Source organism: Miscanthus floridulus, chromosome 11 (genome assembly GCF_019320115.1).
Source record: "Miscanthus floridulus cultivar M001 chromosome 11, ASM1932011v1, whole genome shotgun sequence".
Classification (NCBI taxonomy): Eukaryota; Viridiplantae; Streptophyta; class Magnoliopsida; order Poales; family Poaceae; genus Miscanthus; species Miscanthus floridulus.
The window spans coordinates 34179816-34200740 of record NC_089590.1 but is presented as its reverse complement, the minus strand read 5'-3'; the positions used below and the strand labels follow the sequence as shown (position 1 = coordinate 34200740).

The following is a 20925-nucleotide window of genomic DNA, read 5'->3' as shown; positions in this document are numbered from 1 at the left end:
CTATTTTCTGAACTGCAGTTACAGTATTATTAGTACATATATTGTTGCATTAAGTTTAGGTGTTGGATGCAAACATTTGCTGCATTGGTTACCCATTCCTTGTCCAGATATTGTTACCCTAAATCCTATGTAGCTCAGGCTCGAGTAGTGCTTATCCCTGCTTAAACGCGGTAGAAGTCGGGTGATTTCCTGTCACCCGCGAGATATAGGAATATACATGTGGCACGGTTGGCTATATTTGCTATCATGGAAAAGAACCAGTCTTAATTTGAAATGAAGACCGGACGGAGGCTTGCCGGTTTGCAGTGACTCCGTCTGCATCGCTTAAGGACTGATTCTTGGAGCCTTTCCTGTTCATGTTGAACGCATGCCTCTCTCTTAGTTGGCCGGGTCTGGAGACCGACCGCGAAGCCGAGTAGCTCAACTCAGGCCGGGAGTCGATAAGTATAAAGTATGCCTCGGAGGGGAGCCGTAGGCATGAGTCCAAGGGCAGGTGATTTAAAAGTCCTGATCATCCTGGTAGAAGGGTAATCCCTGAGAGCGCTGGCGCTGATCGAACCCGCGAATTTGGTTCCTGAGTTGTACCAAAGGTAACCCACGGCTACCCTTGCTAAGTATGCCAGGGTGAGAGTTAGGAATACCCCCTCAGCTGAGTTGTAATTCGATTCGAATCGCCGTCTCTCCCGGTTAGTGAGAACTTGACGGGCTTATCTCCAATGTAGATACACTTAATAACATAATTGTTCGGAAATGATGATATGATGATGACAGCCTTATTATACCTGCTACGGTTAATATTGTTTGCTCCTAATAAGTGAGTGCTCTAGTACAGGTGCTAATCTAGTAGACAGGTAAATAATGATAAGCTTGATGCTAAGTTTAAATTGGTTACCATAATCTTAAGCTCTTTTCTGCAAATGTGTCAAGCTAGCCCACCTGAAAAGCCTTGCATGATCCTTGGTGTCTTTATTTCTGTTTTTGTCGGGTAAGTCTAGCTGAGTACCTTCTCGTACTCAGGGTTTATCTCCCACCTGTTGCAGATGACCAGTTCTACTTTGGTTGCTGCAAGTACTGCCTTCTCCCAGCTGGGGATGAAGACTAGACCGTTGGGCGCGGTCTCTACTAGTTCTCGTACCTGATAATGCTTTTGTGGGACATGACTCAGACTTGGCAATGTATTTGAAAACCTTGATGTTTTGTACTAAACTATGTTGCTTCCGCACACTCAAACTTGGTTTGTAATATTCTAATTCAACTCTGATGAATGTAATCCGAATGCTACTTGTGAAATGTTGTAACAGATGATGTGTTGTGTTGAATCATTACGATCTTGGTTTGTATGTCGAGAGTTGGTTGAAATCCTTCGTGATTTCCGGACTACCGGGATTATGGGAGCTTAAGTACAGGAATTTGATCGCTTCGGTGATTGTTTTTGTACTTACGTTCTTATGATTTGGTCGGTTCTGTTACAGTAATGCCCAACAGAAGACATACCACCATAACTTGGGATCAGGTGGCTACCCGACTGCCATTAAGAAGTGGAACAAAATGGAAGCAGACCTTCTTGCCAAGGGTATCAGACCAGAATCACTCGAGTGGGGAGAACATGCAAAGAATTGGTTTTTCGCTCATGGGGGAACACTAGACCAGGAGACAGGGAAGTGCGTTTATGGCGCAAGACTGCAAGAAGTAGCAGAAAGATTGTTTTATGCTCAGAGAGATACTACTAGTGGTGCGTTCAGACCCAACAGAGAGAAGGATGAGCTCACATATGCCATCGGGACTATTGAACATGGTGGCCGAACTAGAGGCAAAGGAAGTGTCTCGTGGGAGCATGGATTCCCTCAGGACAGACCTTCCTACAGAAGCCGCCAGAGAAAGAAGGAAGAAGAGGCATAGTGGCTCCAGAGGTTGGATGAAGCGGTGCGTGAAGCACAGGAGCGGGAAAAAAACCTTGAAGCGAGAATGCAGGAGGAAATCAGAAGGCAAGTGCAAATAGCAGTGAGTGCAAGCAAGCAGGCATCAAAGCCAGGAATCAACATTAGCCAATCTATTCAGTTGAAAAGCAGCTGCGCTTCCACAGAGATACCAAATCAAGGGGACACAGGACTACGCTTCCCTGTGGATGACGTCACTGAACCTTGTACAACGTGTGAGCTACACATTCTGATGGGGAATTCCACAATCAAGGTGGCTATCGGTCTTGTTAATCCTATCGACCGAACCAAGACACCAATGATTCATGGGAATATAATCTAAGAAGGATATGCTACCATCTTGGTAGAGAAAGCTGAAAAAGGTTTTAGTGATTTGCCTCTTGACATTCCTGGAGGTGATGGCGAGAAGACTCTAGGAGAAGCGGAGAAGACATTCATTCTATGGCGCAAGAGCTACATCATCATTCCAGGGATGTCGGCTCCACCTCCTCCTGAACTACCTCACCATAGGTACGTGCGGATGAAAACACTACATCATTAATTTGTATTGGCTTAAATAATTAACAATCTGCTCATAATAATATGTCATTCCTTTTTTTGTAGCAGATCCTCCCCCAACCTAAATCCAATTGTTCAATCGCCAGATCATCATAGTGCTCTGTACGATGACATTGTGTTGGAAGGCGAGGCTGCATCCACACCATCTCCAAGGAGGTCTCCAACGCCGCAGCCGCCACCTCCAAGGAGGTCTCCAACGCCACTGCCAACACCTCCAAGGAGGTCTCCAACGCCTCCCCCACCCCCGCCTACCAAGAAGCCTAGCAAGAGGCCAGCCCCGCAAACGAAGAACCAGTCCCCGCCTGCAAAGAAAACCACCGTGAAACCAAGGGATATTCTGAAAATAATATCTGAAGAGAAGGAAGAAGGAACTGATGCATATAAAAAAGATATGTCTAGATTCTATGACAAACTTAAAAAGAATCAAGAAGCTAGGAGAAACCCAGAGAAACCGTACTTCTTCGTAGCTCTAGATATTCTAAGAAAAAGAGTGGCTTCTTACCAGCAACAACAGTGGGAATCTCGTAAGCCGTCCAAATCAACGTTATCGGACTATGACCGCACTCTCACCAAGTCAATTGAGGCGGCACAGAAAAAGAAGCAGGCAGGGAAAGGAGTTGCCCAACTCAGACAACAAGCGCACCAATCAGTCCCCCCGCTAGTTGTTGGTAATGAATGTGGTTCGAATTTAGGATTAATGCATCAGGCAAACATACCTCCAGATGTCGATTTGGATCACCTTGGTGAAGTTATTGATGAGACTGGTCTCGACCTTTACCAGATGTTTGGTGATGGAAACATTGAGAGTGCGGCGGAGGTTGATATTTGAAAGAAAAAATTTATACTAGGCCAGAGTCTATACAACCCTCAAGCTTTATCTGATCTGAGGACGCAAATGTACCTGCTAAACAAGTGGTACATGCAGGCGTCTACCGGTGGAGACTTCTGCGTTGGTGTCAGAATTAGAGACGAACATTGGTTCCGTGGCGATGATGTTATGTATGTTGACTTTGCAGAATTTCATCAACTATGCCACCTGACCTCTCTGGACAAAGTTATCATTAGCTGCTATTGCCTGTAAGTAATAATTCTTTCGATCTATTATTAAACTCATCATATGTGTGTATATGCATATAAATTATCCTAACAAGTACTATATATATGTAGATTTACAATGACAGAGCTCAGAATGGAAGGCTGCAATGAAATTAGTTTTGTTGATCCCTATATAGTATTCAAAGACCTAGTTACTCCAAAGACTAATTGGAAGTCTGAGTCAGAGAGTAACCTCATGAACTTCTTAGTGAACCAACGCCACAAGAAGGATATACTCTTTCCCGTGAGTGTTAATAATGTCGATCATCCTTAATGGCTCATATGTTGATTCTAGTTAATTAATGAGTGTTATGCGTTATATCCTATAAACACATGCAGCAATCACTGGATATTGATGGACATCGATCTGGTGAAAAGTCACTTGATAATCTATGACTCGATGAGAAAACCACAACAAGACTATCAAGATATGATAGATATTATCCAGAGGTAATTTCGGGATCTCTAGCAACTATATATACACACAAACATGATGATTAACTATATCTGATGACGTGGCAAATTTTTTATTGGGCAGTGTTTGGAAAACCTTTATTGAGAAGCAACACATGGAAAAATGCAAAGCGCCACTGAATGTAATCCCTTTGAAAGTAAGTCCCCTGAATCGCATCATCTTTATTAATTAAACATATAGCTTTCACCGGATCACCAGATTGGATGATAAATCTTTTTCTCGTAAAGTGGTGTCTGAGGCAGGAACAGGGGAACAACTACTGTGGTTACTATGTTTGCAAGTTTATCAAGGTGGTCTCCCAAAAAACTCCTACAGAGAGACTCAATGTACGTTAAAAATACACTATATATTCATTTAATTAATATTATTTATTGTGTTACTATGTCTTTATATATATATGTACATATATTAATTTATTTTTCTTTAATTCAAACATGTAGACTCGATGGTTGGAGGAAAAGGTCATACGGCAAGACCAAATCAAAGCAATTCAAGAGTCAATAGCCGGATTTTTTAATGAGCAGGTCATCGATTCCAAGGGCGAGTTCTACTTCGACCCAACACTGCCATGGAAGCCAAGCTAGAGAATTAGAGGAAACTTGTTATATCACAACAACTGTAATGCAATCTTTTGTAATATATGCACATGAAATAATATAATGTAAAATACACATATGTATGCATGCATGCATATATATATATATATATATATATATATATATATATATATATATATATATATATATATATATATATATTCTATGCTTGAATTGTGTGATTTAATACGTTCATTGTGCTTGAACCGAAACATACTATACGCGCGTATAAATGTATAATTAGCAGCGTACAATATGAATTCGAAAACCTATTTTAAAAAGAAAACAATAAAATGAAAAGAAAAGAAAAAAGGAATAAAACCTTTAGTCCCGGTTCGTATTACCAACCGGGACTAAAGGTGTCGGCCATCGTGGCATGTCAGGAGGCACCTTTAGTCCCGGTTGGTAATACGAACCGGGACTAAAGGTCCTCCTTTAGTCCCGGTTCCTGACCTGGGACTAAAGGACCCCCTTTAGTCCCGGATGCTTGCTCCCGGATGGGGAACCGGGACTAGAGGGGATTCCCCACCGGGAGTAAAGCTCTGTTTTCTACCAGTGCCAGATACGTCATCATGCCATCATTGCCAAGCACATCAATGAACGACAACTCCGACTTGCCAAATGACGCAAATGATTGCCAACACTGAGCGAGGGGTGCTAGACGCAACGCCAGTTGCCTATGATAATGCCTTCAGGAAGGTCAGATGCCAAAGGCGCCGTCATCGCCGGCCCACAATAGGAAGGGTCTTCACCCAAAGGGAAACCTAGCAGGATGGGGTGGACGCCTCCAGGGAGGAAAGCGACGCCCGCTGGCGTCGCCATCCACGCTTTTGCCCTGACCTCAATGCAAAGATAGCACTGGAGAACCTATAGAAAACGCGCATCTAGCCACAATGGACCAACACCACTAACTATCACTAGTAGAAAACAGACCTTTGATCCTCGGCCAAAATGGGCTCTAGTCCCGGAATTTTTTGCGCCCGGGACTAGAGATACCTTTAGTCCCGGTTGGTGGCTCCAACCGGGACTAAAGGTCCCTACCCAATGGCTACTGCGCCAGACAGAGGTGGCAGGGACCTTTAGTCCCGGTTGGAGCCACCAACCGGGACTAAAGGTATACTTTTACTCCCAGTTGGTGGCTCCAACTGGGAGTAAAGGTCTACTCCCGGGCCGTGGCTGCGCCTGGGGTTGGAAAGTTACCTTTAGTCCCGGTTGGATCCATCAACCGGGACTAAATGCTCTCCCTTTATAAATCGGCCGTCTCCTCCTTCCTCCCCGAGCCCGAGCTCAGCACATTTTGAAGCTCACTGCAGTAGTGTTTTTGCTTCCTCCCTCCCTCCATTGTTCCTCCATCCATTCTTCGATTCCTCCATCGATTTCTTCGATTCCTCCATCGATTCTTCAGTTGTAAAGGTTACCAATCTCATACTCTCATTTTTTTACCATTTTCTTATGCCATTTTGTTCACTATATATATTTATGGTTCTTTATTGTGGTTTTTTTCATTTGTAAGCAATTTGAGCTCAAAATCACTTCAAGCTTGCATATTTACATGAAAGAAGGTTAAAGTATATATAAATATAAACTTAGAAAATAGTTAGAAAATTATAGCAAATCCGTACTAGTTGAACTTGCGGACCGTGTTCAGGTCGGCGAGCATGTTCTCTGCCGAGCGGTAACGGACGTCAAGGAGGAACTTTGATTCTACGAGGGAGAGCGACAACGGTCGTGGAAGACCATGTTCCCTTCCTCGTAGAATCGGAGCTCTTCCTTGACCAAGTACGGTGCCGTCCGGTGGAGAAATGCTCGCCGAGCTGATCACGTAAGCAAGGTCAACTAGTACGGACGGTTATTTATTCATATGTCCCGATATCGTCGCAGTAGTCTGTCATTCACCGTACTTTTTATTTTAACTTTTTATGAAATGAAAAACTTAGAAAATAGTTAGAAAATTATAGAAAATTCGTACTAGTTGAACTAGCGGACCGTGTTCATTTCGGCGAGCATGTTCTCTGCCGAGCGGTAACGGACGTCAAGGAGGAGCTTTGATTCTACGAGGGAGAGCGGCAACGGTCGTGGAAGACCGTGTTCCCTTCCTCGTAGAATTGGAGCTCTTCCGTGGCCAAGTACGGTGCCGTCCGGTGGAGAAATGCTCGCCGAGATGATCACGTAAGCAAGGTCAACTAGTACAGATGGTTATTTATTCACACGTCCCGATATCGTCGCAGTAGTCTGTTATGTGTGTACACTCCCATTCTTCTGTTAATTTGCGGAAATATCATGTGAATTACTTACCTGCCGCAGTAAAAGACGAGAACACAATGACCATTAAAAATATCATTGTTTAGAGATCTAGATAATTTTATAGTTTGTTAATTTTATTTGTTTATAAAAGGAGAAATTTATAGTGTATTAAAAAATGAGTATAGAGAGTAGATGGCAACTGCTTCCGGGTCCTCGGCCTCTCATGGGTTTCCAAAGCGACTTAGGCCGGGCCTTTCTCTCATTCCATGCGGCAAGTGTCGTGATGAGACGAAGATTGTGATGGAGTACCGAGTGAAGAAGGAGGGTCCCAACAAGGATCGTATCTTCTACAAGTGTCCGGATCGCAATGTGAGTTATTTTATCGTATTTAATGATTATGGTTAGTTTATACCTATTTTCATGATGGTTGTGATTAAAGTTCTAATTTTTTGTTTTAATTTCAGTAGGATGGCAGTGGACGATGTTCAGGCTTCTACTGGGAGGAAGAGTATGTTGAACTCGTGCAAAAATATCTTGCACAACAGGCAGATACGGCGGCTAATGAGGCAGTGATCCAGCCGAAGAAGCCCAAAGATGTTGCACAATCGGGGGATCTGTCTGTTTTAGTTGAGATTGGTCGCGAAATCCTTGTGCTCCTGAAATGTATTTTAGCTTTAGTTCTTTTAGTGGTAGTTGGGATTGTCTACATTGTAGCGATGCTTTCATAAATTTGTATCTTTTGTGGTGGCACGCATGTTGTATAAATAATTAATTATGATCTAGGTTTTAATATGGTATTTATGTCATGTAATGCAGATGAGCCGGCATTGGATGTATAATGCTGATCGCCGCTCCCAAGAGTTCATTGACGGCGTGCATTCTTTGTTACGTGCGGGCGAGGCAAACAAACGCGACGGTTTCATGTGCTGCCCATGTGCCATATGTAAGAATACGGTGGAATATCCTTGCTCAAGGACTCTTCATTCACACTTGTTCAAGTCGGGTTTCATGCCAAACTATATTTGTTGGACGAAGCATGGAGAAACTGGTGTTGTAATGGAAGAAGGTGAAGAAGAACAATGGGACGACAATGATATTATTCCCGATGGTGCGTGCTTCAATGATACTGTAATGGGAGAAGCTGAAGAAGAGGTAGCCACAGAAGATGAGCCGGCTGATGATCTTTCTCAGGTCATTCGTGACGCACAAAGAGAATATGAAAGTGAAAAGGAGAAGATCAAGTTCGAGCGGATGCTAGAAGATCACAAGAAATTATTGTACCCAACTTGTGATGCAGGGCAGAAAAAGTTGGGAACCACACTAGAATTGCTGCAATGGAAGGCAAAGAATGGTGTATCTGACAAGGGATTTGGAGAGTTACTAAAAATCCAAAAGAAGATGCTTTCGAAGTACAATGAATTGCCCGCCACTACCTACGAAGCAAAACAAGTTGTCTGCCCTATGGGGATAGAAATAGAGAAGATACATGCATGTCCTAATGACTGCATCCTATACCGTGGCAAAGAGTACGAGAAATTGGATGCATGCCCGGTATGCCATGCGTCGCGGTATAAGATCAGGCGAGATGACCCTGGTGATGTTGAGGGCGAACGTCCGCGTAAGAAAATCCCTACCAAGGTTATGTGGTATGCTCCTATAATACCACGCTTGAAATGTCTGTTCAGAAACAAAGAACATGCAAAATTGTTACGATGGCACAAAGAAGACCGTAAGGTAGACAATATGTTGAGACACCCTACTGATGGGTCCCAGTGGAGAGCAATCGACAGAGAATTCCCGAAGTTTGCAAATGACGCAAGAAACTTAAGGTTTGCTTTAAGTACAGATGGTATCAATCCTTTTGGAGAGCAGAACAGTAGTCATAGCACTTGGCCTGTTACTCTAAGTATCTACAACATTCCTCCTTGGTTATGCATGAAGCGGAAGTTCATTATGATGCCTGTGCTCATCTAAGGCCTGAAGCAACCTGGCAATGACATCGATGTGTACCTGAGACCACTTATTGACGAACTTCTCATTTTGTGGAATAAAGAAGGTGTACGTGTGTGGGATGAGTACAAACAGGAACACTTTGATCTGCGAGCATTGTTGTTCGTAACAATCAATGATTGGCCTACTCTAAGTAATCTTTCAGGACAGTCAAACAAGGGATATAATGCATGCACACACTACTTCGGTGATATTAGAGGTGTATTCTTGAAAAAATGTCGAAAGGTCGTGTACCTTGGCCATCGTCGATTTCTTCCTGCAAATCACCCCATAAGAAAGAAAGGCAAGCATTTTAAAGGGATGGCAGACCACCTGACCAAGCCTCACAACTGAACCGGTGAGGATGTACTCGATATGGTCAATGATGTGAAAGTCGTCTTTGGAAAAGGACATGGAAGCCAACCTATTCCGAAAGACGCTAACGGTCACGCACCCATGTGGAAGAAAAAGTCCATATTTTGGGACCTACCCTATTGGCAAGTCCTGGAGGTCCGTAGCTCGATCGACATGATGCACCGGACGAAGAATCTTTGTATGAACCTGCTAGGCTTTATGGGTGTGTATGGAAAGCCTAAGGACACATTTGAAGCACGACAGGACCTACGTTGTTTGAGAGAAAGAGACAACCTGCATCCAGAGAAGACAGATGATGGACGCCATTACTTATGTCCTGCTAGCTACACTCTAAGCAAAGAGGAGAAGGAAATCATGTTTGAATGCTTAAACAACATCAAGGTACCATCTGGATTCTCCTCGAATATAAAGGGTATTATAAATGTGCCAGAGAAGAAATTCTATAACTTAAAGTCCCATGACTGTCACGTTCTCAATGCATGTCTAGCCACCAGTGAAGCTATGTGCATTCCTCAATGCAATTTCTCAGAAGGCAATTGATCCAACTAATCTAGCTAAACTACAGAATGATGTGGTTCAATGTCTCGTCAGCTTTGAGTTAGTGTTCCCTCCTTCCTTCTTTGATATTATGACACACCTCCTAGTTCACCTAGTCAAGGAGATTTTCACTCTCGGTCCTGTGTTCCTACACAACATGTTCCCCTTAGAGAGATTCATGGGAGTCCTGAAGAAATATGTTCACAACCATGCTCGCCCAGAAGGAAGCATCGCCAAGGGCTATGGAACAGAAGAGGTCATTGAGTTCTGTGTTGACTTTATTCCCTGACCTTGACTCGATTGGTGTTCCTGAATCAAGACATGAGGGGAGACTAAGCGGAAAGGGGACACTAGGGAGGAAAACAAATATTGGTACGGATGATGATTATTTCAATAAAGCGCACTACACAGTTCTACAGAACTCCTCTTTGGTAGATCCGTATATTGAGACACACAAGGATCTCTTACGATCCGAGTTTCCAGGGAAGACTGAAGCTTGGATTACGCATAAGCACATGGAAACTTTCGGTGGTTGGTTGTGAAAAAAATGTCAAGGTGATGAGAGCATCCATGAGCAACTGTATTTATTGGCTATGCAACCATCATGGCATATCGTCACATACAAAGGGTACGAGATAAATGGGAACATATTCTACACAGTAGCCCAAGATAAAAGGAGTACCAACCAAAACAGTGGTGTCCGCATAGATGCCACAGACCCGAATGGGAATAAGCAGACATATTATGGACGCATAGATGAAATATGGGAACTAGAATATGCACCTACTTTGAAGATCCCATTGTTCAAGTGCCAATGGGTCAAGGTGACCGGAGGCGGGGTAACAGTAGACAACGAGTATGGAATGACAACAGTAGACCTTAGTAATATTGGGTACAAAGATGAACCATTCGTCCTTGCCAAGGATGTGAATCAGGTGTTCTATGTCAATGATATGTCTACCAAACCAAAAAGAGGGAAAAACGATAATGACTCAACCAAAGAGCCAAAGCGCCACATAGTTCTTTCAGGGAAAAGAGTCATCGTGGGAATTGAGGACAAGTTGGACATGTCAGAAGAATATGAAAAGGATGACCGAATTCCGCCCTTCAAAGTGAACAAAGACCCTAGCATCTTGGTAAATGATGAGGACACTCCATGGTTACGAAGCGATCATAACCAAGGGACATACGTAAAGAAGAAGTTCACTACTGTGCCCACTTGATGATATAGTGATTTAATATAGTGTGTGTTTGAGATATTATGTAATAATTGTGAATTCAGATGTTTATTATGTCATGTTTCAAATTAAATCAATGTTTGATTTGGTGGGATTTCTCTCTCAAAAAGGTAAATTAGGATACTGAGTGATGAAAAATTAAAATATTAACGTTAAAATGATGTGAAAACAAATTTCCTGTCCAAAACCAATAGTTTTAATAATTTTAATTAAACACTACATTTTTGCATTAACAAAATAATAAATATTAGTTACATTATATTTTATAATTCTAACAAAAAATAAAAAAAGTTAGGTTATAGACTTTTCCTATGTGCAATAAACAAAAAGAAAATTCATATTTTTAACAAAATAATTTTATGCCTTTTATTTAATTTACTATGTATTTAACAAAAACTATTGCATTTCTATTGTATTTAACAAGACTATTGCTTAAAACAGGCGGGAAACGAAACTGCAGGCCACCTTTACTCCCGGGTGGGAAGCCCACCCGGGAGTAAAGGTGGGCTGCAGTTTCGTGGCCCGCCAAAAAACTCCTTTACTCCCGGTGCATGTTACCAACCGGTACCTTTACTCCCGGTTGGTAACACGCACCGGGAGTAAAGGTACCTTTACTCCCGGTTGGTAATACGCACCGGGAGTAAAGGGTTTTTACTCCCAGTTGGTGGCTGGCACCGGGAGTAATTCTCTCTGATATATAACCTCCAGCGCCTGGCGCAGATCGATCCGCTCGTCTTCTTCCTCGTCGAACAACACCGCCCTCTTCTTCCTCGCGCCGCGTCCGTTCGCCTTCCGTGACACCGGCGCCGCCCTCTTCTTCCTCGTGCGGCCTCCACCGCGTGCGCCCGTGCCCCTCCTCCGCGCGCGCCCGTGGCCCTCCACCGCGCCCTCCTCCACGCCCGAGGCCCTCCACCGCGCGTAGTTGCCCCACCGCGCCCGAGGCCCTCCACTACCGAGCTCAATCGAGGTGATATATTCGTCGATCTCTTTGTACATTCGTCCGAGCCCTCCACTGCCGAGTTATAGATCACGTCGAAAACTACAACTTTGGTGTAAGCCATGTCAACGCTCGAGGTCGATTGAAAATTCTAAATTTTGAATCACAAAATCTAGGAACTGAAAATGAATATTTGGAACTCTAAATGATTTTAAATAAAAAACATATCTTAACGCAAGTTTTGAATATTTGGATATTATATGGATAAATTAGCAAGTTTAATTAGAGTGTCAAAAACTGCATTTTATGGTACAAAAATACATTTTAAGATCACTGGGACCTGAACTCATGACAAGTTTAATTAAGGACCACCAATGAAATTACTTTAGAAATTAATTAGATCGATGTAAATCCATGGCTTATATAATAAACACGCTATATATTATTTGGAAACAACGCTATGAACCATCCGCTAATGAACTTTCGTACAAACTCCTCAGGATGGCAACCATTGTCGTTGTCACTAAAGTTGAAAATGATCCAGCCCATCAACCGCCATATATTCATCACTATATGATATGCCATTATTCCAAGATGCAGTTTCAATAGAAGAATTTTTTCTATCTTCATAGATCAATGTTTGTTAACGAAATTTTATCCAAATATATTCATGTAGGGTCTTTTTTTTTGAAGGATTTGTTGTAGGATATATAATGGTCAAATAGGAACTCAATTTTGATACCCAGTTTGTATACTAAGCGTTTTTTAGTTTATCAAAAATATTACATGTGATGATGTAAGCAGTTTTGGATGGACTTGCATGCATGGCTACAGACAAATGAAGGAAAACTTCAACATTTCTTCATTTGTGAACTTTGAATATACAGATATAATATATTAATGTTGCTAAAGTAATATGAGCATTACATATTTTTTCCAGGAAGACTATCTTCAAACTTTATATCATAGCATCAGAGATCGCCTGTAGAAGAAGAAAATAAATTCTTATCATTTGTATTCATATGCATATATATATACGTCGTTTGTATTCATATGTATTCATATGCATGTATATATACGTCGCGGAGCACCGCCGCCATCGTTCGTCCATGCGTTTCTATGTATACGGCGGAGCACCGCCACCCTCGTTCACCCATGTGTACAGACATATATACGGCGGAGTGGAGCACCGCCACTCTTGTCACACCGCCCTTTTCTCGTGGCCTAGTTGATCAACATTCGTATTATCGTTATCGTTAATGCTAAACAATCACACCAGGATGAACTGCGCCGTTGATGTCACCGACGTGGTTCGCCCTAGTCACCGATGCAATTTGCCCTCGGCCGTTTATGTATAGCCCTAATTCGCCCTAGTACCGACGTAGTTCGTCCTAGTGTGGCGAATTGCGTCCGTGACCGAGGGGCAAGATTTAATAATGCATATTGTTCGTAGATTTTACGCATGTAATAAGCAAAGATTTGACGTACTATATATTGGTTTTGTTTTTTGAAGCTAGATGGCCGACCCAAGAAACATGGATGAGGAGGAGTTGATGATGAATTTGATCAACACTGGCACTCAAGTTGCCGATGATGATGGTGCTAAAAATAACGTGCAAGAGGATGCAGATGACGGGAGTCAGTACTTAGCTCTTGAACAAAATGAGCAACAACATATTGGCCAAGTATATATTTTTTATTATTAGCTATATATATTATCATATGTCTTATGTGTGCTCATGACATTAAAAATAATGTTTATGTTTTGTAGCCCTCTGGATCGACATCAACAACTACAACGAAGAGTAAAAATGTTCGAGGTCCCAAAAAGCCATTGGAGGGTCGCTTCATCATCTCGGAGTTCAATGTGGATACAGGAGAACCGGGGGGCCGAATAAAATGAAATTTGTGCACCACTGTGGTTACCTTGTACGGGACCGGCTCCCGATTAGTACCCGTGAATGGAAGAAGAAGACCAATGCTCCTCATATCAGTTTTGTCTCCGATCGTGACAAGGCGTTAATTTGGAATGATGTCTTGGTACATTTCACGCTCCAAACAGATGGTTATGATGATATAATAGATGGTGATGAATTGAAGGAGCGAGTTAGGGATTGGGCAATGAAGAAGATGGCCACCCAGTTTCAGACTTGGAAGAAACACCTATACACGACGTATGTCAAGAAGAACATAGCACCAGATTTTACTGTCCCAGGCCCGATCTCAAAGCAGAGGCCCTATTGGGATGAGTTTGTACAGTACAAGACTTCGGAAGAGGGTGTGAGTTGGGTGATAAAGAACCAACGTAATGCCCAACAGAAGACATACCATCATACCTTGGGATCAGGTGGCTACCCGACTGCCATTAAGAAGTGGAACAAAATGGAAGCAGACCTTCTTGCCAAGGGTATCAGACCAGAATCACTCGAGTGGGGAGAACGTGCAAAGAATTGGTTTTTCGGTCATAGGGGAACACTAGACCAGGAGACAGGGAAGTGCGTTTATGGCGCAAGACTGCAAGAAGCAGCAGAAAGATTATTTTATGCTCAGAGAGCTACTGCTAGTGGTGCGTTCAGGCCCAACAGAGAGAAGGATAAGCTGACATACGCCATCGGGACTATTGAACATGGTGGCCGAACTAGAGGCAAAGGAAGTGTCTCGTGGGAGCATGGATTCCCTCAGGACAGACCTTCCTACAGAAGTCGCCAGAGAAAGAAGGAAGAAGAGGCATAGCGGCTCCAGAGGTTAGAGGAAGCGGTGCGTGAAGCACAGGAGCGGGAAAAAAACCTTGAAGCGAGAATGCAGGAGGAAATCAGAAGGCAAGTGCAAATAGCAATGAGTGCAAGCAAGCAGGCATCAGAGCCAGGAATCAACATTAGCCAATCTGTTCAGTTGAAAAGCAGCTGCGCTTCCACGGTGATACCAAATCCAGGGGACACAGGACTGCGCTTCCCTGTGGATGACGTCACTGAACCTTGTACAACGTGTGAGCTACACATTCCGAAGGAGAATTCCACAATCAAGGTGGCTATCGGTCTTGTTAATCCTATCGCCCGAACCAAGACACCAAGGATTCATGGGAATATAATCCAAGAAGGATATGCTACCATCTCGGTAGATAAAGCTGAAAAAGGTTTTAGTGATTTGCCTCTTGACATTCCTGGAGGTGATGGCGAGAAGACTCTAGGAGAAGCAGAGAAGACATTCATTCTTTGGCGCAAGCGCTACATCATCATTCCAGGGATGTCGGCTCCACCTCCTCCTGGACTACCTCACCATAGGTACGTGCGGATGAAAACACTACATCATTAATTTGTATTGGCTTAAATAATTAACAATCTGCTCATAATAATATGTCATTCCTTTTTTTGTAGCAGATCCTCCCCCAACCTAAATCCAATTGTTCAATCGCCAGATCATCATAGTGCTCTGTACGATGACATTGTGTTGGAAGACGAGGCTGCATCCACACCATCTCCAAGGAGGTCTCCAACGCCGCAGCCGCCACCTCTAAGGAGGTCTCCAACGCCGCTGCCAACACCTCCAAGGAGGTCTCCAACGCCTCCGCTGCCCTCGCCTACCAAGAAGCCTAGCAAGAGGCCAGCCCCTCAAACGAAGAACCAGTCCCCGCCTGCAAAGAAAGCCACCGTGAAACCAAGGGCTATTCCTAAAATAATATCTAAAGAGAAGAAAGAAGGAACTGATGCATATAAAAAAGACATGTCTAGATTCTATGACAAACTTAAAATGAATCAAGAAGCAAAGAGAAACCTGGAGAAACCGTACTTCTTCGTAGCTCCAGATATTCTAAGAAAAAAGGTGACTTCTTACCAGCAACAACAGCGGGAATCTCGTAAGCTGTCCAAATCAACGTTATCAGACTATGACCGCACTGTCACCAAGTCAATTGAGGCGGCACAGAAAAAGAAGCGGGCAGGGAAAGGAGTTGCCCAACTCGGACAACAAGCGCACCAATCAATCCCCCCGTTAGTTGTTGGTAATGAATATGGTTCGAATTTAGGATTAATGCATCAGGCAAACATACCTCCGGATGTCAATTTGGATCACCTTGGTGAATTTCTTGATGAGACTGGTCTCGACCTTTACTAGATGTTTGGTGATGGAAACATTGAGAGTGCGGCAGAGGTTGATATTTGAAAGAAAAAATTTGTACTAGGCCAGAGTCTATACAACCCTCAAGCCTTATCTGATCTGGGGACGCAAATGTACCCGCTAAACAAGTGGTACATGCAGGCGTCTACCAGTGGAGACTTCTGCGTTGGTGTCAGAATTAGAGACGAACATTGGTTCCGTGGTGATGATGTTGTGTATGTTGACTTTGCAGAATTTCATCAACTATGCCACCTGACCTCTCTGGACAAAGTTATCATTAGCTGCTATTGCCTGTAAGTAATAATTCTTTCGATCTATTATTAAACTCATCATATGTGTGTATATGCATATAAATTATCCTAACAAGTACTATATATATGCAGATTTACAATGACAGAGCTCAGAAAGGAAGGCTGCAATGAAATTGGTTTTGTTGATCCCCATATAGTATTCAAAGACCCAATTACTCCAAAGACTAATTGGAAGTCTGAGTCAGAGAGTAACCTCATGAACTTCTTAGTGAACCAACGCCACAAGAAGGATATACTCTTTCCCTATAACTTCAAGTGAGTGTTAATCATGTCGATCATATCCTTATTGGCTCATATGTTGATTCTAGTTAATTAATGAGTGTTATGCGTTATATCCTATAAACACATACAGCAATCACTGGATATTGATGGACATCGATCTGGTGAAAAGTCACTTGATAATCTATGACTCGATGAGAAAACCACAACAAGACTACCAAGATATGATAGATATTATCCAGAGGTAATTTCGGGATCTCTAGCAACTATATATACACACAAACATGATGATTAACTATATCTGATGACGTGGCAAATTTTTTATTGGGCAGTGTTTGGAAAACCTTTATTGAGAAGCAACACATGGAAAAATGCAAAGCGCCACTGAATGTAATCCCTTTGAAAGTAAGTCCCCTGAATCGCATCATCTTTATTAATTAAACATATAGCTTTCACCGGATCACCAGATTGGATGACAAATCTTTTTCTCGTAAAGTGGTGTCTGAGGCAGGAACAGGGGAACAACTACTGTGGTTACTATGTTTGCAAGTTTATCAAGGTGCTCTCCCAAAGAACTCCTACAGAGAGACTCAAAGTACGTTAAAAATATACTATATATTCATTTAATTATTATTATTGATTGTGTTACTATGTCTATATATATATATATGTACATATATTAATTTATTTTCCTTTAATTCAAACCTGTAGACTCGATGGTTGGAGGAAAAGGTCATACGGCAAGACCAAATCAAAGCAATTCAAGAGTCTATAGCCGGATTCTTTAATGAGCAGGTCATCGATTCCAAGGGCGAGTTCTACTTTGACCCAACACTGCCATTGAAGCCAAGCTAGAGGATGAGAGGAAACTTGTTATATTACAACAACTATAATGCAATCTTTTGTAATATATGCACATGAAATAATATAATGTAAAATACACATATGCATGCATGCATGTAAATATATATATGATGCATGCATGCATATATATATATATATATATATATATATATTTCTATGCTTGAATTGTGTGATTTAATACGTTCATTGTGCTTGAACCAAAACATACTATATGCGCGTATAAATGTATAATTAGCAGCGTACAATACGACTTCGAAAACCTATTTTGAAAAGAAAACAAAAAAATAAAAAGAAAAGAAAAAAGAAAAAAACATGTAGTCCCAGTTCGTATTACCAACCGGGACTAAAGGTGCCGGTCATCGTGACATGTCAGGAGGCACCTTTAGTCTCGGTTGGTGTTACCCACCGGGACTAAAGGTCCTCCTTTAGTCCCGGTTCCTGACCCGGGACTAAATGACCTCCTTTAGTCCCGGATGCTTGCTTCCGAGTGAGGAATCGGGACTAGAGGAGGTTCCCCACCGAGAGTAAAGCTCGGTTCTCTACCGGTGTATGCCACACCACGTCAAAACCTTCGTGCCTTAATGTCTGCGGCCACCTGCACACGGCAACTTCCATGCCGACGAGCCGAGCATAGATCCGGATGGAGGATCCAGCCTCCTCACGCGCCGGATCTACCACCGTCACTGCACCGTCACAGCCCCACGGCATTCTGTCCGCCATGCCACCGCATGCCCGCATCTCAGACATACCGCCGCATCTCACGTCCTCCAGGCCGCCAGCACTCCTCGCTCAATCCTCGAGCTCCACCGTACAGCTTCCCAGGCCGGTAGGGCCAGGAACGGGCTCCAACCCACCGGATCCGCGTCCTTCGCAGATCAGGCTGGAGGAAGTGGATCCGTCTGCCATAGCCGAGGGAGCCATCGCCATGCGGTCGAGCCGCCCTCGCGCAGCGCGCCACGCCGCCATGGCACGACCCGCGGCGGCCACTGCTGGACACCTTTCTTGTTTGGTGCCCAGCAATTTGACAACAGCAAAGCTAACAGAATCAGGCAATCAGCATCTCGGGAATTCTTCTCAGTCAGTCATCTGGACAGGAGCAACACGTTCAGTACGTGCAGCAACATTCCATCTTTTGCATGCATGCTTAGCCAATAGTACTCTGCTCAGATTTTTTTTGTTTTTTCCAGCACTATAGACCATTGCTTCCTTAAGCTTCAAATATTACTTCAATGAACGCCACGCGTCCCTAGGCACAGACGACGAGGATCACCAGCAATGCGGATATTTCCTGCTGGGTTGGTCCCACGGTTCTATCTCCAAACCAAAAAGCTAGGAATTTAGGTCAACCCACTTCAACTTAGGCCCCGTTTAGATGCAAGCCAAAAACCAAAAATTTTCAAGATTCTCCGTCACATCAAATCTTGCGGCACATGCATGGAGTACTAAATGTAGACGAAAAAAAACTAATTACACAGTTAGCCGAGAAATCGTAAGACGAATCTTTTAAGCCTAAATAGTCCATAATTGGACAATTTTTGCCAAATAAAAATGAAAGTGCTATAGTAGCCAAAAGCCAAAAATTTTCGAAACTAAACGGGGCCTTAGTAAAACCCGCAATCCAAATAAAGTCTAACTATACTACTTCAAACATCCACCCAATTATACTACTCAAAATATTATTCTTCTATTATAGATTTACTATTTTACCCTTGATTACGCTAAAATTTTTTGAAAAAGGAATTATCATGCCTTTTTTTTGGTGCTGATCCCACCATTTTAGTAGGCATATGGTGTCTATCGTCCCACCATTTAATAGGCATCTGCTGCCTCACGGTGCGTCCCCAAACGGTGCCTCTGCCTTTCTAGCTATCAGATCGATCATCGTGAGCCGTCCAATTTCCCCCCGACCATTATTAAAAATTTATTAGGATGTATACTATAAGTCCTGTTAAAGATTGTACATACCAAGTCCTATTAGGACAAATATACTTTTTAAAGATTGAGTATAGAATATACTTTCATATAATATACTTATTTGGAGATACAAATATTATACATATATACCAAGTCCTACTAGAGCATCTCCAAGAGTTCCCAAGAATTTATTTCCAAAACTATGAAGTTTTCCAACTCGACAAAAAGTATTGAGAGAAAAAAAATAAGACGATCTCCAATAATTCACCCATAAAATATAGAAGATATTTTTACATCAAGACTATACTATTTCTAAATTATCCTAACCAATTTTATATACTCTTTCTCTCTTGTAAATTTACATCAGGAACCATTTCATACTCTTTATTCTTTCTCACGCCTTTCCATGCTAGATTGGCAGACACGAGCATGGAAGAGGCGCCCATATATCCGCACGTTCGGTGATTTTTTTTTTTCAAGTACCAAAAGATTGGGGTGTGAGATTGACAACCATTGGAGATGTGTTTGTTATATTCTTGCCAAAAAATCTAGATTGGAAGGTTTTATTGGGAACTCTTGGAGATGCTCTTAGGACATGTATCAATAACTATAAATAATTAACATAGCAACAGCTTAAAGGTAAGTCAAATCGTTTTTATTATTATTTCCTACGCTTGCAACATAATAATAATAATAATAATAATAATAATAATAATAATAATAATAATAATAATAATAATAATAATAATAATAATAATAATAAATAAATGATTAAATGAATCATAGAAAGTACGGGAGAGCGACCCCGGTAGGTGAATTCCAGTAAGTATACGCAAATGTAGAGACATAGTACCAGATGCAGGGCCATGCGTAGAGCCAAATGGCGTCAGGCTTGTCGAGACGGGCAAGCATCGCATAGGGCTTCGCCGCCGTCGGGAGCCAGCGGTCTACCCACGACGCCGGCGCATGCTGCCTTGGTGGTGGAGGCTCTACCATGCAAGAAAAATCATCGGCAGTCCACCGAGGGGTATCCCGTGATGGTAGATTGATCGGCAGAGGAGCGTGTAATCAAGAACAAGAAGGCAACAGAGACACACGAGTTATACAGGTTCAGGCCGTCAGTATGACGTAATACCTTACTCCTGTAGTCTGTTGGTTCGTATTAGCTATCGTATAATTTGCCGTGATTTCGTAGGGGGTCCCTGCCCGCCTTATATAGTCTGGGGGCAAGGTTACAAGTCGGTTAGATCTGAGAGATAACCGAAAAGTAATAACAGATTACAAGAAACAAGGGATCGTACGTATCCTATCAGATCTCGTAACATCTTCAGGATATCCTCTCTGTGCCTTGCGGGGTCGCCGAGCAGAATCGTGCCCCGCAAGGCTCCTTCTTGCGGGCTGGGCCGCCTCTGGAGGTATAGCCCATGTGACCTGCCGTGGGTATCCGGGGTCGTACCCCCCATAGCTAGTCCCCGAGCGTCTTGTACCCGTTGTGCAACACCGTCTTGAGACTTTCCGAGCAG

General features: G+C 42.7%; 1 protein-coding gene across 1 annotated transcript in view; it reads right to left on the bottom strand.

The window, feature by feature from the left end:
- LOC136491778 (4-hydroxybenzoate polyprenyltransferase, mitochondrial-like) overlaps nt 1–20398 on the bottom strand; it is an 88540-nt gene extending 68142 nt beyond the window's left edge. The window contains exon 1 of the mRNA XM_066488013.1: nt 20256–20398. Coding sequence (XP_066344110.1) covers nt 20256–20398 — 143 coding nt within the window. The remainder of the gene's footprint in view (nt 1–20255) is intronic.
- Nucleotides 20399–20925: the final 527 nt, after the last annotated feature.